We start from the raw sequence: 16001 nt of genomic DNA, 5'->3' as shown, positions 1-16001 counted from the left end.
TGGACTACCACAGAGATGAAAGCTGTATCTGTATGCGGTAGGAGAAGCAGTGTCCCGAGAGTAGCAGATGCCTGTCAGGGATTTATCCAGCTTCTTAAGCTAGCATGATAATGAACATCCATGCTTACATAACAGTTTTCTCCCGAAGAGGAAAGGTTAATAATATTGTGATTGCATATGCTGCAATTCTAATTAGAGAGTACCTTGGCTATATTATTTAAATAAATGCAATTTTAATCCAATGTTAAAGTCAGCTCTGTGCATCCTTAGAATGTCACTGATCACACTGCACTGTATCATTGTCCAAAGTCACAACAACACAGTTTGTATGTAAAGTACATTGAAGAAAATCACATCTTTTACTTGAGAAAATCCTGATGTTTCACTAAAACTTTTGCTTGCTACCACCAAGCTATGAAATAAGTAATTTTTATATTCATTTTTGGCTATGTAAAATAAAGCTCACAATTAAGAGACTTTTCCAAGAATAAACTAAGTTAGGACCTAAATTGAGAGCTGAGTACAGAAGTTACTGCCTCTCATTAAGCTGCCCTAATCACATTTCCCTGTCAGAAAACGTATCTCATCCAGACCATAACTTCTGACTGATTTTATTACCCTGCTCCTTTTAGGTATTTGCACAGCTCAGTTCCACCATAATTCAACAAACTTCACAAATATTAGTAACGTGACTACAGAACACCTCGGTAATGGAGACGAGGATCTGTTTTATCCATGGGGGAACTGAAACTTGAATTATCCAGGGACACAGAATCAGTTCTATTTGAAGCTTGCACACTGTTTAATAACAATGCTTACCTCCCACTTTTCACTGATACAATCAACGTTCAGTTCAGAGCTACCTCACTGTTTTGCTTTTGAGTCATTGCTAGCAACATCCTAGAACAAATAAACGAGTGTATTTGTTGGGAACAGCAAAGACTCCAACTTTATGGGTTTGATTATATCCCATTTTACAGATGTAAGGTCAGTGACTAGGTACAATTTTTGAGGGAAAAGGGTCTCACTTTCCTGTTTCATGGCATGACTCTAAAAAATGCGAGTTGACTTCAGTTTGCTCAGTTTTGGTGTACCTCAAATTTGACACATCCTCCCTCACTTGGGTACCTGCTCTTCCCCACAGTGACTGGCTGCCTCCAGCACGATGACTGTAAAGCATCTCTCTCTCTTCAACCAGGAGTACAGATAACCAGAAGAGACAGGTACTGGCAATTTGGAGGGTTTTCATCCAGCCTTCCATCCACTTGCGAAACGTGGATCTCAGCATTATTTAGCCTCAGAGGGACTAAACACAGTCTTTCAAACCCTAGAGGGGTGTCTCAAGCACCAAGATGTGCATAATTTCAGGTTAAAGGCCTTCCCTGAAGGCAAAGCACTGTCCTGATGGGAATACATGAGTACAAAACCCAGTCATACAACAGGCAAGAAACCATCAGGTCCCTGCGTTGGGAGCAGGGATACAAGGGTTCTGGTCCCAGTTCTGAGTGACCACTTTTTTGTGTAATATAAATGCAATACAAACTACACACATACTACAGGGAACAGGGTCTGAAAGCCACGTCGTGATGAGCAGGCTCTACCCCTTCTTCAGCAAGGGCACAGACATTAAACTATTATGAATAACAGTGCTGCCACCAGAGTCCTCACTTGGCCTCATTTTCAGGAGCTTCCAGGGAACGTGCGGGGAGCCCAAGTGCCTGCCTCCATTTCTGCGGGGCTCCTGGCGAGGGAAAGACCTCCACTGCCTGAGAAGAGACGTTTCAGCATCCCTGGGTGGCCACAGGTGAGTGCTAAAGAAACTAAGTGCTGATAAATGTCTAAGCAGGCGCAGAGAGTGCGTGGTACGAGCTGAAGGCTCAGGCAGAATTTAGGCAGACTGGACCGCACCCCAGTTTCTCACAGATTAAGCTGCAGTATGGATGTGGGTGGCCTCGTCCTTCCTCGGGGGAAGGGAATAGCCAAGTTCTCCATGTTTCACACAGCATAAGGAACATGCTCCTCATGAGTGACCCTGCAGTATTAACCCACCACAGCCACATTTGCCTTACAGTAACTCATTTGTGCTGCTGTGTGCTTCATTCACAATGGGAATTTGAGGCATGTGTGTGTGTGCTTTGCATATTCTCATATTTAAATTCCCAAAATGGTTGTCCTGGAATTAAAATAATAAATATATATAAACATACATGCATATACACATATATAGACAATTTTGTTTCAGATTACATTTACATTATCACAACTTAATATTTTAGAACAATTCCACTGAGTCAGTAATTCCAACAGTCTTTGATTCCTCCCTCTTTTCAATGTATAAATAAACTACCTGAGATCCCCAGCTGCCCTGCAGCTAAATAGTGCTGCTATCCTTGAAACAGATGTTTCTTGAGACTCGATTCATACAGTGAAAATAAATTAACATGTGTACAAAGAAATTGTAGAAAAAAAATCCTTAAAGGTCACTAGTAACTAAGCAAACTGAAAAAAAACCCAACAAAAAGCCTTTAATTGAGCTGAAAACTTATGTAGCATCACTTAGTTAAAGGAAGGACAGGGATAGAGTGTTAAAAGAAATTGTCATAATAAAGTAGTAATTATTTAGCCATGAGAGTTCTTTTCTTTTTTGTTCCATTTTACTGCTATTAAAATAATCAGCCATAGACTAGGTACAGGGTTCAAGCCACTGAGGTGTTCTAAACCAGTACTGAGGGTTTTTTTAATAAAAATTTACATATTCAGAGTACATCTACTCAAATCAGGCATAGAATTTCCTTGCTTTAATTTTTCCTCCCTCATGACACAGCATTAACTTGCTTTTCTTACTGTTTTGATCTACTTTTACAACAACTATCACCATCTTACACGTCCTCACAATTACCTCCTAACTTCATCAGAATAAGATAATGAATTATGCAACAGAAGATCAGGCTGGAACCTGAAGATCAGCTGTGTAATTTACACAGCTGCTACCTGCACAAAGCACAGAGGTATTCAAAACTATTGAATCCTAACTCCTACGTGGTCCAGGCTGCACACAATTGCAGTATCAGCCAACTAATTTGCACAACTTGGAAGACATCTCTCCTCACCTTTCATCTCCTTCTCTACAGTGTACTTCAATTGTCAGCAATCATCTCAGTTAAAAGGAAGATTATTATCAGCAGAATAATACATGCCTTCCTTTCCAAATACACATACCTGAACATACACTAACAGTAAGCCTTTTAACCTGTTCTTTATGAGACAAAAAGAGTAATATAATCTGTATTCTGTTCTATAGGCATCAACGTAGTTAACAATAGAAAACTCCAATTCTACTTATTATCTGCTACCTGGGCATAAAACGTATGCTCTAATCATATATTTCACACATCAGAGACTAAGAAATTTTGAAAGAATTATTTTAACTGCAGAATTTACAGTATTCTCACTATCAAGAACATACTGTTAACATTGTAATTTAAATTGCCTGCAAATACAAATTGTACCAAGATTAGTAGTCAGTAGCAACTACTATGAGTATGAAAATAATTTTTATCAGGAACAAATGCAAAAAGTTTTTGGCAGCACATTGTCTTCCAATATTTCTGTTGGAAATATTAATACCGTTTACAGCACCTCTTAGAGCACTTTTTTTTTTTCCTATAAAAACACTACCACATGGGGAAAAAAAGCAAAACATAAAACAACTGTACAAAATAAATAAATTAAAATGCATCATCTCCCAGTATGTTCTGTGCAGAAAGATGAATTTAACAATTATATCACAAGAATACCCCACAGAATACTGCAGCAGTTTTTAGCACATACACCCTCAGGAGTATGGTCATAAGTATAGCTTGTATAAAAATACTTCATTTGGCTACGGACTCAGTAACTTGGCTATCACCAGTGGTGAAACTATGAAGGCCCACTGATGAGATCCACAGAAAAAGTCAACTGGTACTGCAGCAGAATTCTTACAACAATTACACTGCTTCCAAAACAGACATTGGTGCCTTCAAAGTCAGCCCAAGTATGTGTTCCCAAACTGTAGTCAGTGCTGTGAAGAGCAGTCTATGTCATCAATTACAAAAGAACTTTTTTTTCCCCCCAAAGAAAAATAATGGAAGAACTCAACAGTCTGCTGAATGGTTATTCATATACATTCATCTAATCACATGGGTAAACTACTAGGGCTCAATGACAATAGAGTTGTCCGTTCTGGGGTACAGCCAGGACAGAAAAAAAAAAAAAAAAATCTATGTTTTTGAGTGAGCTGTGGGACACAGCAAATGGCAACAGGTGACCGAAACCACAATCAGCTGGCAGGGAATACTTCTAGAAATACAGTGTATGGCCACTGAACCCACGTCTCAGTCATATGAGAGGATGGGCATCTCCAGTTTCTTCTATTACCTCCTGAAAGGACTCCTATAGTAATCTGAACCTCTCAGTGCTTGACTGTTACACAGCTCCATCAATAGCGTACCAATCCCACAGACGAGGCTTAACATGTCCAGCATATATTCTTCAAGTACTATAGCGCACTGTAACTGCAGCAGAGGGTCGGGATCAGGTGTTCTGGAGCACAGATCAAAGAGCACACTTAAAGTGGAATGTCGGTGCCCAGGTCACAGGACCAAACCTGCCACTCACAAAGCCTGAGGCAGTAAGGAGCAGTTTCCACAACCACCTGTGACTTATGAGTGACCCTGCCAGTGTTCCCTTTCCATTCTGGGGCATAGTCAACCAGGTTTAATGCTTTCAGCTAAGCCAAGCAGGTTGACTTTAAATTAAGGTAGAAGTGCTCACATAGTTAAGCTCTGTTATCATCTAGGAAACAGGTAGCTGCCAAAAGGCAGCACAGCGTGGCTTTTTGCTGCAACTGAACTAATTCCACTGGCTGGTGACACAAGTGTGTAGTTAAGCGTGAAAACTTCATGTGGAATGAACAAAGGGAAATTATTTAAAGTTTGGCAGAAACATGAAGCAGCCTGGGCTGGCCAAGCTTATGCTGCTCCGTCTAACACAGATGCGACAATGACTTGTTTGTTAGCTGATTTGTTGTGCCAGAGTTAGAAGTGCAAGTGGATGCCCACACTGACACAGCACGCTATTTACATAAAAATGAGCCTGTGCTCATCAAAGTGGTGCATGTTTCACACATCAACTCTGAATAAGCCCCAGGGATCAATGGAAAACAGATTCCATGGACAAGAGCATCCAGCATTTGTGCTGCAGAAATGGCAGGAGAGTCCTTGCCCATTCAAAATCCAAACTCCAAATCCAAGTGGGGCAGTTCTCAAAGCAAAGATACTTTATCCATGGAGCTGCTGCCAATGACCTCCATTAATTTTTATTTTCCCAAATATTTACTTCATTTGAAAAATATTTGTGGAAAACTAAAATGAAATCTATCTACATACACATACATGCACACTTTCCTAACTCCTTAAAAGACTAACTCCTACCTCCTCTTTAGAGTACCTGAGAATCCTTTCTCCCTGGAGAATATTTCTTGGAAAGCACAACATAATTCATCTGCATCATCAAATTTGTCAAGTTGTTTCTCTTTTTCATTTATACTCATGTAAAAACATTTGCACTCACCATGGGGAAACAAAAGATCATTTTCCCTCACACATTTCATTTCTGCAATATCACACTTCCCTGACATATGGGATATAAAATAATATATTTCTCTGTGTTATTTGCACATCTATGTAGAAAAGAGACCATAAATAACACCATATAATCTCAACACAAATTCCACGTTAAGGGGAATTGCAAATTCACAAAAAGATTTTTCCTTTTGAGAGGATCATGACAATTTAGTTCCTTTATCAGTATTACATAATACTTATGGAGACTGTAAATAAGGAATAAAGATTTAAACTGAAATTTTGAGAGGGCATTAAGAAGACAGACTACATTTGCCAAAATCAAAGTACGGTCCTCATATCCTGACAAACTACAGAGAGTTCAGGACAGAGCCCTGCCGAGAACTAGGTTACTTCCATAAAGACTTCATTAACATTTCTGAATAGACCTAAAAAGCTTTTAGATGTAAATCCCGCATACCTTTAAAATTAAATATTCATGTTAACTTTTACCAAACCATTACAAACAGAGGAAGCCCAAGGATTTGGAAAGGATTAAAATGATGATTTGGGAGCTATTACTCTGTCTCCTCTTCCATAAAAGCACATGCATGACACCAACAGAAGGAAGCTGAGCACAAGGCATATTTCTTTTGAACTTTTATGATCTTGCTCCACTGTTTTGTTGTTCAAGTCAAGCATCATAAGAGAATAAAAATATTATTTTAAATGAAAGATGTTGTTAGTGGAAGTTGTTGTATAAAGTGTCAAACATCTCATGTCAAAATCTTGGACTGACACTGCTGTCCCCTCCCTTATACTCTTCCAGCCCACTTCCCCACTGAGTCTCTTTAGAAATACCATTTCCTTCAAAACCAAGTTAATAAGGCCTTAAACGAAATATCCGTGTTCAAAAAAAACCTAGCTTGGATCTGAAACAGATCCTGCTAAACAGTGCAGAAAAACTGAATAAACAGAAATATTTGCAATGTCATTTTTCTACTTATAAGTGTTTTGTTTTTCCCAAAACAAGATGACATCTACTGCAAACTCCATTTTGGATGCATATACTTCAGAGATTCATATGCACCCCAAGTTCAGCATTTCCTATCAGCTGGAATTTGCCAGCTCCCCACAAACCCTGAGAGGTTCTGTGGAAGTTGAACTCTTATCACTAATTGTACAGTGAATCTTAAAAACCTGTTCCTTACTTTTTCTAAGCAAAGATTAAGTTAGGGTAAGGATCTAGAAAGGTATCATACCCTTCTTAAGTGTTTACCCTTGCAGAAAAGCAAGGTATGATCTTGTAAATGTAAATGTATCCATCATGTTTCAGAGGAATTTTAGCAAAATCTCCTCAAAGTTTTTGTACTGTAAATACAAAAAGAATTCCAGCAACTCAGTTCTGTGGACTTGGCTTGACTCACAAGAGTGCACAGGAGTTTCCACAGTAAGGAACATGCCATATAAAAGCTAGGTGTTATCTACATACTACATGATTCCAAAAAATCCAATTTCAATGGTAACTTATAGGTGTCAAAGACATTAAACATACCAGCATGAAACAGATTGATAACTGACCATATTCATCTATTTTGCCAAATTAAACATATTTCTTCTGTCATCTATATTTACATATGTTCTTAAGAGTTTTAGCCAACAAACACAAATTTTGGGAATCCACATGTCTATCACGTGTCATATCATACTTGTATTAAATCCGTAAGTTATATCATACTTGTATTAGAAGTATATGCAATGTGCCAAAAATGCCTCTAAAATGAAGAAACTATGCACAGGAGATTACACAAGAACAGCCTGTTATTCAAGAATCCTACACCATCCTGAGTCTATATCTCCCTGTTTTCTGCTTGGAGTATTTTCTCTACTGCTTTATCACTGATGCAACCAGAAAGAGTACTGTGAACAGTAATATTTCATGTAAGCAATAATATTGTTTCCTGCACTTTCAGTTGGTTAAAAGGAGGACTACCTTGAGGCAAAATACACTCTTGAATTATATATGGGCAGAAACATGAGTACTGCAGTACAGTGCAAATTCTGAATTGCCTGAATGACTTTTTTTTTGTTTACATTGGAAATATTTTAGACAGACAGGCTTTTAGAGGAGATTAAGGATGGAATTTACACGGAAGTTTAAGAGAAGACAGAGCCTAAATCCTTTGAATTTTAATGGGGGAGTCATGCCTTTTAGTTACAGAGCTATTAAAAAAAAATTCTGTTCTGTAAGGCAAAACTGACACAGAAGATGCACATAGCTATCTAACCTCAATAAACCACAATTTAAAGGACAATTTTCTGAACATTAACTTTTCACTGACTTTAGGCTTAATCTTATTATTTTTTTATTTTAAAAATTCAGAAGATATTTACATTCCAGACACCCTGCCAGCAACAAGTGGAATACATCCTGTTACGCGTGTTTTCTATCAACATCGCAAAAGATCAGGGTAATCACTTGAAATCCTTTGATTTCACTGCCAAACAAAATACTATGAAGATTAAGCATCATTACAAGCAAACAGAGGATGTCAGTAGAGAATTTAAAACTATTTGACACCCACCATTAGGACATGTATAATAAAAATCAATATAAGTCACTTAACTATTCTCCTACTTTGTCATGCTGCTTATTTGAAAGCCAGTGGGCTTTCAGAAAAGAACAGCCTTTTCACAATTATTAAAAAGTGATTCTTGTAAAAAGTGTTAGCTAACAAGTTGGATTTTTAAAATAATCATGTGGAACTTCTCTTCCCCATATTTATATTCATTCTTTGAAATTTAAGGTACTGAAAGCCAGGTATCAGCTTCACTTTGACAAACAGAATACAGTGAAATAACTGAAGAAAAACACAGAAAAAAAGTTTTAACTCTAAAATAAATTTAAATGTAAAGTTAGATTTTTTTTAGATTTTGATTCTCCAATTACAAGACATCACCTAAATAACAGTCACATGGGAACAATATTTCCTTACAGCTTTAGAGTTAGATCTTTAAAAAATTTAGTCATAGTTATTTCTATAGTCAATATGAGTGATAATGTATGATAAGTTACAAGGAGCAAGTTGAAAAACAGATCCTGTGTTTTCAACTGGTGAGCAGTATATGAAGTGTAAAAAAATTCAATAAACTGAAAAGACAAAATGTAATATCTTCAGGATTGTTTGTCTCCAAAGTAAGAATCATCATAAGGAATAATACCTCTTCTCCCCAGAAGAACAGATTCCTAGAACTGGACAGTAAATTCCTTATGACAGGGCCAGAGTACAAAAGGACCAACTTAGACTCTTGCCAAAAGAAATAAAAAGATTTTAAAAATGCTGCAATATCTATAGAAAAGATCAAATATTTGGGCTCTATAAATGGGAAAGTGAATGAAGTGCACCTTTGTAAAGGCAACATGGGAGGTGCTATCACATTTCTAAGAATGCTAGCTGACTCTCACTGTGGAAAAGTGACATTAAAATACAAGGAAGTTATTTGTACACAATATCAATGATGCCAATTATTTTAGTTATATTGTTGATACAACAAAGCAAGAGCATACGTAAATGTGTGATTTAGTCTATTACTATACATATCCTCTACACCAAATGTTGCTGCTGAAAAATTAAGTTTGTCTTAGCTCCCTATGGTCCTTTTTTCTAGAACTACAATCAACTCCTTTTCTGTACATCTCAAAATACCTAGCTTCACTGACGCAAAAGCCAAAACACCCAAATCCTACATTCAAAATTCCATCCAACTAGGTAAGAAAGCTCATCTTAAGGCTTGTCAAAACGTTTTTATTAGCGTTAGGAGTAAGAATCTGAGCTTTCCATCAAACAAATGCAGTGTAGATGTGCCAAGAAAACTAGAATAAATATCTAGTTGACTGGAAATTTTCAAGTTGACGAGGCAACTTTGCTGTATAGCACCATCACGATTTGTTGGAAAAACTAGCTGGCATAAGGACTGAATGTTTGTTGATGTGCTTCTTCAGACGTGTATACATTTTGATACCCAAAATAATAATGTTCTAAAATGTTTTTCATATTAAATTGATGTCATAAGCTTTCTTAGTGCAGAAAAATAAAGAAATTAGTCATCAACTGTACATGTAAGTAATCATGGGATACAATACTTATAAGAATCTATATGGCCAAAAAGCATATTAAAATTCACCCTGATCTGCTTAGATTTATCAAATTACCTTGCACAGCTCAAAAGATAGCTTCTCATCAGTTAAGTTCCACATATGTACAGTATATATGACATCAAACTTAGCTGGAGGGTATACTGAAATATTACACTAATCTGTGTAGAGGAGCCGACATGATGTACAATGGCCTAAAGCTAGAAGTGGAACCCCATGGGGAATGACAAAACACACTTTTAACAAATGACTGCTGTATTAATAATGGCGATATAGGATTTTTTTTTGTCATTAAATTGCTTGCAAGGACATGTAATTAATACCATATATTGACTTTCACTACTCTTAAGAAACCTTATACTTTGGAAAAAGAATAGTTGCTTTCTATACTGGCAGTCTGCTCTTTTCTGTTACCAAACCTTACCTTAGAAAAGGTAATTTTATTTTGACAGTTCACCAATCCTAAATAAAATCACCAGGAACTAACATGCATCTGTTCACACAAAGAGCAATTTGCATGGTATCAGTTTTCTTGCCTATCATATCTGAAAGATGTGTTTCATCTTAACTTTCCAAGTTTAAAAATCTGTATTTAAATTAAACTAAACACCCCAGGCACACTACAGGAATTTTATGTGCTTTTGTTCTCAAAAATCATGTTCTACACATTCCAGTAGGGTTGGAAAGTACTAAGTTTTCCAGCTTCCAGGAAGGAATCTCTATCTTATACCCACAAGGGCACAACATTTCCAGCTCCCTGCATCCCTTTGACCCAAATCTTCTATTACACTAAAATCAACTGTTTATTAATAGAGCATGGGTAAGCAGAAAACACCCTAACATTATCTCCCAAGCCACAGCTATTTAGCCTAACTTGATACCTCCAGTGATACTCAGAGGATCAAGGCTTAACTTAAGAACTGTGTGGTTTCAGAAGAGAAAAGGAAAATTTAGATGTTAGAATAAATAATGATTTATAAAAACACATTTTTCTACACATTTCTTCTCTACACATGCTGATGTGCCATGACACCTCTATCTCCAATTGACACAGAACATAGTTATACATACCACAGTTTGGTGGTTAACTTGAATCACTTCATCCCCAGCATGGATTTTCTTGCACCGATCTGCAGGTGACTGAATTTAAAATAAAAGAGATGATAAAGAATACAGTTCTTACTGGTCATCATCTCTCTTTCAGCAGTATGATTGTTAAGCTATGTAAATCAGGTTAGATTGATAATGACATTCTACTGTGAAATAAAGAATTAAAGAAATATTTAATAAATCAGTTCATTGTTGTTGGAGAAAAATAATCTGTACTATTGCATACAATACAATCAAATGTTAAGAAAGGTACGAATATTTTTTTATTAAAGGGTAACCAGGTCCTCAGGATTTCTTTTTAATTTCATTCTGCCAAAAGAGTGCTTTAATCTGCCTAACATCTCTTAAACCTTGAAAGCCAATCCTTGGCTGAATTTTGAACCTATCAAGACTAAGTGGCAATTCCTCATAAACAAATTTCACAACGCTGCCTTTTTATTCTACAATGTTTCAATATGTTGCAGAGAACTTCAGTAAATTACTGTTCTTCAAAGAGTACACAAGGCGAGAGGATTAGGTTAGGTACCAGCTAGGAAGATCATGTAAGTTCCATGGTAACTTAGTTTCTGGGTCATTATTAGGGTGAAAGAAATGCAACCAGCATCAAAATCCTACTAAGATCACACTTTCAAAAAGTAAAGTAGTTTTGTTCTCTGCTTTTGCCTCAAAAAACACCTCAGCAACAATAAAAAAATCCAAACAAAAAACCCCCACAACAAAAAAACCTACCCTCCCCCATAAAGTGACATCCTCCCAAAACTTTCCCTTCTTCTGTCTTCTATATTTACAGTAGACCAACTGTTTTCTGAGGGAAATACCCCTATGTTTAGAGGAAAGTAAGTTCCTTCAGCTTTCCATAGAGTGACAACGCTTTGATTTTTCTCTTAATACTGTGGCTGCCAGCCTATGAAGGCACTTAATCAACTTAAAGGTAGAAGGTGAGACTGATAGTTTGAAAAAAAACCAAGTTGCTCAGAAGTAGGCTTCCAAAAAGCTGCTATGAATTTTACAGAAAGGAATAAAATTAAATTCATTTTCAGGTGAGATAACAGGTTGTCTAGAGAATATATTCCAGGCCTGAAATGTGGACTGTTTGTAATAACCTATGTACTACATCCCCATTCAAAATATACGTCTCATAGCTACGCCATGACTTTCTAGTACAAGTGCATGTAATTCATGGCCTAAGTTAAAGACAGTGTTTAATGGAAGATATCCAAGAGAAACATGAGGCTGAAAGAAGGGTCACTCATGACTCAGTCCTAGGAGACATTGCTCAGAACATCCTAAATCAAGCTGGGCTGGTAAAAGTCTAATTTTACTTACATGAAGAACAGCAGCCTTGACTTTCTGGCACTCCTTCAGCATTAAAGGTGTCGGCTGAGTGACTTGGGGAAAAATTTTAACACTGGTGATTATGTTCTAACGATCTGTCTTCTGCCTGCCATTTCACTACTCACACTTACTCATTCATACCTCTAACAATCTTTATAATACTCCTATGTAATACTGCTATTTTAGCTTACATGTAGTTACACCTAAGACTTTCAAAATGTAAATGCAAGTGAATCTTGTGTCACTACCCTTGAACTCCACAGGACTTTATCACAATACAAACTTTCTCTTGTATTGACTTCAGCACTTGCAGCTTAAATCTTGACAAAACAAGTATTTTGTGTAGCAGTTTGCGAAGCCAGTAAAATATGGTCTGAGAATCTTCAAATTGGCAAAGTCTGCTTTAAAAAAAACTCATTGCAATTATGCCTTGGTAAAAATCATTTATAAGGGAGTCTCAAGGCTGTGGTCTTATAAAGAGGTTGCAACTCTCGTTCCTTATCGCTTTTTCCTCCCAAGTAAAGAATACAGACCTTGCTGTAAAGAAATAGTATCTTTTATCATCACTGTTTAAGGAAAACAGAGGAGAATTGATAAGCTCTTTCTTTTTTTAGATGTATATGCTGATCATTAAGCAAAAGATCCATTCATGAAGTCCTACTAAGAGGAACAAAGTGTGTCACATCACAGCTATATCTTCATTAGCTGGTAATTCGGTTCAACAGGGAATTGAACAACAAATGGAAGTACCTGTCGCTGAGGCTGACACATCGATACCATACAAGCTATTCAGAATCTGCTTAAGACTTATTCTTCAGAATAGATTTAGTTTTGTTCTTTAGGCTAAATGTTGTCTTTCTCCCATTCCCCCAGTATACCCACACTGTCTGGAAGACCAGTTTAGACCCCCTGGAGCACAACTGCTGCATGCCCAGAATGGAGATTTTGGTGTTATTTCTTCTGAAAGGCCTCTCTTCCCTGAGATCTAAGGGCACCCCACAAACTCAACCAGTGCACAGTAAGTGGGAACACTGGGAGCACCCCCTTCGAAGTTACACTCCTGCTGGAAATGCACTGCATGCCATTACTTTAGAAAATACTCTTTTTCTATTGGAAAACCACATTACAAAATGGCCTTATTTGAAGAATACATTTGTTTTGTGAATTAAAAGAATCTCTCCAACATGGTCTAAAAGGGCTACTCAACAAGAAAGCTGCAATCTCTTGCTGGACCAATACACCCTTTAGATTTGTTACTTCCAAACAAAAGAGAAAAGACATGAACCAGAAAGCTCAGCTTGCTCTAATGCTACAAGACCGCCAGAGAGAAGCTCTTATGGGGCAGTGACCTGTGAGGAATCCTGCTCTCTCACAGTTCAAGTTTCAGAGCTCAGCTGCTTTGAACTGCAGGGCTGATGTGTTTTGAGAGATGACTCCTAATGCTGAACAGCAAGATCCAAACTCTAATGGGCTTTGTAGCTGGACATCAAACACCTCAAACGGCAAACAGAAAAAGGAGAACTGTGGTTACAGAAACTATTACATTAATGTGGCTAGCACTGCCATGCTACTGTGTTTATTAAAAAGACAAGTCTTCTCTGTGATCTTTCAGGAAAGTGGCAGACAAAAAGTCTGCCAACATCTCACTTGGAGGAGCAGAATTGGAAAGAAAAAGGCCACAAAATTTTGTTCAAAGGGAAGAGAATTTGGATTCTTACTGTTTCCTAGAAGTTAAACTGTACCACAAATAGTAAACATGTCAACATCAACAGGTCAGATCATATCTGCACCATCATGACCTTGCTCTGGCCATGCTGCTTATATGATTCTGATAGATGGGAGGAGAAACATCTCTCTCTCTCTCTCTTTTTTTTTTTTTCACAGGAAGCAGCTAGCAACTGTGTGCTTAAAAGCAGGAGATACCTTACTTTCTTTAAAGCAGTACTGATTTTCACAAATGCTTTAACACACAACAGCTTTTTCCCTAGACAGCAGACTGCAGTTTCTCGGTCTGCTGTGAGCACCTCCAGGGTGTTACAGTGAGTGAAAGAGTCAGTAATGACAGCAGAAAAGTCATCACGACTGAAGCTTCCTGACGTGGCTTTAAATTATATTCATGAATCACAAAAGATAAGAGTTTTGAGGGAATGCATTAAGATTTTATTTTTATCTTTGCCCCTGGGAAATTAAATCCAATATTAGTAAGTCATGGAGAGAAATGGCTTCTTTTTTAATCTGAGAGAAATTCAACTGTAAAAACCATCCTCTTTCTTTTGTATATTTTCTAGATTAAGCTCAACTACGGTTGTGTTATTTTTGTTTAGTTTTGCTAATTTCACTGATGATATCTGTACCTGTAGGCCTGACTCCCTAGAATTTTGATTTTCCTTATTCTGAGACAGGTGGCATTCACACAAGTTCTACAACACATATTATCTATCGGATATAACCCATGGATATCCTGCCCGCAGCAGAAGAAAACAGAAAGAAGAAAGGCTATCAGATTGCAGCTCCTATGAAGGGATGAAAACAATATTCCTATTTTATTGAGATGTTAACAGAACCTCACTGCAGATCAGATGCAGCAGCTGTAAATACCATGTAGGTAGTTTGCACGTTCCACAGTATGACACAGTAGCAGGATAAAACAAACATTTCTGACAGCTTCGTTTTAAGAAAATGCCATCAAAATCTTTGAAAGGAATTGCCTAAACCATTATGGAACAGCTCAGCGTTGTTTAGTGCTTGTTCCATGTTCATTGAAGATTACGTATAGGAGCCTTTCCCCGCAAAATTATCATTTTGCTCACTTCCTAACAGACAGCCAGTTCTCTAAATATGGTGTACAAGGAAAGGAAGTTGTATTTCAAAGGTATTTCAAAAGCAGTCTATTATGTTTTGCTTGCTGTTTAATACCTTCAGTGAGAATTAGTACACCGGTAATAAGAGTTCCTTTCTATAGGCATTACTCGGAAGTTCATGCAGAAATATATGGTATTTGTCAATGTGAAGGGATGTCCTCATTTCCATGCATTTATTTATTATAAAATAAAGCTTGATAAATGGAAAATATAAAAGCTGTCTGTCTAGTACTGCAGCAAACTCCAGCATATCAGCCTATACATAATAAAGACATTTATCTTGTATTCACAGAGCAAGGTAGCTCCAAGACAGCTACTTCCTATCTTGATCAACTGCAGTATTTTAGGTGTCTTGCAAGAACAAATCAAAACAGGTTCTCCTGGTCCTCAACTGGGAACAACTCTTTTAATTCTGAGGTAAACAAGCACAAGCATTTCTGCTGTCCAACATGCTATTGGTCCTCAACAGCCAACTAGCACACTTTTGCAAGCAAAATGTAGTCTACAGCAAAGGGAAAGCATAAACCACAGGTAAGGTCAAAAAGGCTTCCAGGCCTGAACATACAGTATTAACAATACTTACATTTTCTGTTGTTCCAGTAATTACATGGAGACCATCATATGTTGATTTAATGTACATACCCTAAGAAAAAGACATCATGGGAAAGAATTTTTAAAGTGTTTCACAAACCATCACCATCCAAACATAACTTGCATATCTCTAAAAGAAAAGCCTTTTTTTTCCCCTTTCTTTTCTTTTTTCTCTCTCTCTCTCTCTTTTTTTTTTTTTTTTTTTTAAGACTTGTGGACTTTTAACATATGCCATGAGGAATTTGTCTCTGGATAGGAAAGTGCTTTTTGATACACTTCAAGAACAGCCCAAATGATTCTGGCCCTAATTAGCAATAGCAAACTAAAACTTTTACCACAGTCATC

The 16001-nt window shown here is 37.2% G+C and overlaps 1 protein-coding gene across 4 annotated transcripts in view; it reads right to left on the bottom strand.

Annotated features, from left to right (window-relative positions):
* Window positions 1-16001, bottom strand: part of CNKSR2 (connector enhancer of kinase suppressor of Ras 2) — a 221156-nt gene that overhangs the window by 107742 nt on the left and 97413 nt on the right. For all 4 annotated transcript variants that reach the window (XM_050894846.1, XM_050894853.1, XM_050894859.1 and 1 more), the window contains exons 7-8: window positions 15649-15708; window positions 10831-10899 (exon numbers count right to left, since the gene is read on the bottom strand). In XM_050894846.1, coding sequence (XP_050750803.1) covers window positions 10831-10899; window positions 15649-15708 — 129 coding nt within the window. The remainder of the gene's footprint in view (window positions 1-10830; window positions 10900-15648; window positions 15709-16001) is intronic.

Source organism: Gymnogyps californianus, chromosome 1, assembly GCF_018139145.2.
Source record: "Gymnogyps californianus isolate 813 chromosome 1, ASM1813914v2, whole genome shotgun sequence".
NCBI lineage: Eukaryota > Metazoa > Chordata > Aves > Accipitriformes > Cathartidae > Gymnogyps > Gymnogyps californianus.
This window is presented reverse-complemented; position numbering and strand designations above follow the sequence as displayed.